This window comes from Cajanus cajan, chromosome 7 (assembly GCF_000230855.2).
Source record: "Cajanus cajan strain Asha chromosome 7, NIPB_CcT2T_4, whole genome shotgun sequence".
Classification (NCBI taxonomy): domain Eukaryota; kingdom Viridiplantae; phylum Streptophyta; class Magnoliopsida; order Fabales; family Fabaceae; genus Cajanus; species Cajanus cajan.
The window spans coordinates 60,634,039-60,636,412 of record NC_138523.1 but is presented as its reverse complement, the minus strand read 5'-3'; the positions used below and the strand labels follow the sequence as shown (position 1 = coordinate 60,636,412).

The following is a 2,374-nucleotide window of genomic DNA, read 5'->3' as shown; positions in this document are numbered from 1 at the left end:
CACAGAAGCAAAATCTTCACCGATAATAACCAGAATTCTCGAGAAAAAGAAAATCAAGAAGTCTTAATTAGGGGTTTCACAGATTCGTGAAAATCTCGTAAAGAGGAATACGATTTCAGACTTAGGTCGATTCCTTAAGATCAAACCCTAATCTCCCCGGTTCCGAATTTGCGAAATAAGGAATTTAGGGTTTCGGTCTTTTTTTTTTCCGCTTCCGGTTTTCGCGATCGGAGGTAGTGTTTCGATCTTAACCGTTCCGTTTGAAATTGCAAGGATTAGCCCGAACCGTTAGGACTAGGGTTTCGTACACTCGTTACGATGAACGACCAATCGCAGATGATGATGAATTTGAACCAGATGAGCCAGCCTCAGATGATGAATCAGGTGCAGCAGATGATGAACCAGCCTCAGGTAATTAAGCAGTCTCAGATTATAGGTCAGTCGCAGCCTCAGATGCTCTCACATAACCAGGGAATGAGTCAGCAATCGCAGCCTCAGATGAAGACATCTCAGATTATGATGAACCAGTCTCAGCCTCCGATGATGAATCGGGGATACAAGGTCTGGTCTCAGCAACCTCCTCTGGACCCTAACATGAAGTTTCAGAACCCTATGAAACCGAATTACAGGAGTAACTGGAAGGGGAAGAAGGTCACTGACAAACGCAAGGACCCTAGGAGAATGGATAAACCCAATCCCAGTGTGCCTCTCCCTATTCCAATTCCAAACAGCAGTGTCGGTTACCAGCCCCCAACGCTGCACGAGTTGCAATCGCAAAATCGCTTAAAAGCGCGTAAGTTCTTTCCTAAGAAGAAGTTTAATAATAGGTTTGCTCCCTATGCCCCTAGGAATACGACGTCGTTTATTATTCGTGCCAAGAAGTCTGGTGGCATAGCATCGCTTGTGTCGCCTTGCCCCGTGACTCCCGCAGTGCTTCCTACGCCCATATTGTCTCCATCGAGGGAGATGTTAGGGGATATGGCGAAGGAGGAGTGGGGTGTTGATGGATATGGGTCGATGAAGGGTTTGATCAGGCTTCGATCACCGGGGCACGAGATTGATGTTCATGAAGAGGATGATGAAGAGGATGGTGGGTCCAGCGAGAGTGATGTGGAGGAGCATGTAGAGGTGGAGAGGAGGCTGGATCATGATTTGAGTCGGTTTGAGATGATATACCCTAATTATGGAGTTGATTATAATAATGTCTTAGAGAACAGGGTCGATGATCAGGATTCACATATAGCTCAGTTGGAGGAGGAGAATTTGACGTTGAAAGAGCGCCTTTTCCTGATGGAGAGGGAATTGGGCGATCTGCGAAGGCGGATGCTGTTTCTCGAGAGGCAGAGCCAGGCTGTGGAAGATGTCAACGAGGAAGTGGTGGAGAATGGGTCTGATAATGAAAGCGAGGGCGGATTGGATGTTCCTCTTATGAGAATTGAGAACAATGTGGAGATGATTGACTCGGTGTTGGAAAGTGGGAGAAATGAAAATGTTGAGACCGGTGCAAAGTTGGACAATGGTAGAATATCGGAGGCTGAAGGCAGTGATGATGTTTTTATGGAAGCGTCTGTTCCGAAAGAAGCTGTTGTAAAGAAGGATGAGGTCAGAGGTAGTGGAATCGGGGGTGACTTTGTGTTTAATGAAGTGAAGGAGAAGGATGAGCAGAAGGATGATGTAGTGACACAACAGTGTTTGGCAGATAAAAGTTTTGAAAAAGAAAATGATGTTATGGATAACAAAGAGAGTGGTGATTTTGAAATGCTGGACAGAAATGATGAATCAAAAAGTCAAGTAGCAACAGATGAAAATACAAACGACTTAGTCTTAAATGAGAAGGATGAAAGCAAGAATCAAGTAGATGGTACAAGCTCAGGGACTGACTTGTCTGTCCCATGTTAGCTTAAGTTGCTTGTCTGCATAGGCTTTTGAAGGGAAGGCTAGAGTGGAATGAATTCTACAACTTTTTTAATGCATAAATGTTGGTATTTGTAGATCGTAGGTCTGTAGTTTACCTTTTATTTTGTCGCTATTTTTTCATAATTTGTATGGGTTTGTAAAATGAAATATTGGGGAGGACTAGTGGTTTTGTTCTTCGTTGTCATATCTCATGGGCATTAATGAGGATCATAAGGGCAAGAACCCGAGTTTCCTTCCTTTTTCATTCTGGGATAGGGTTTGGTTGGGTAGGTATTTCAAAAAGTAGTAAGAGAGATCCTTAAGTTTGCAGGTTCACTTATGTACAAGGGATTAAATTCTATGCCGAAGTGTTCTGATTAGCATGTAAATAACCTGTGAATTTGCGAGGAGAACTAATGATTACTATGTACTGATGCTACTTTTAGTTAATTTCATGCAATCGATTTTGTATATTTTA

At 43.2% G+C, this 2,374-nt stretch overlaps 1 protein-coding gene across 1 annotated transcript; it reads left to right on the top strand.

Annotated features, from left to right (window-relative positions):
* LOC109815127 (PRLI-interacting factor) lies at positions 1 to 2,374 on the top strand. Its single transcript, XM_020379737.2, has one exon. It carries the CDS (start codon positions 319 to 321, stop codon positions 1,897 to 1,899), a length of 1,581 nt encoding a protein of 526 aa, XP_020235326.1. The 5' UTR covers positions 1 to 318; the 3' UTR covers positions 1,900 to 2,374.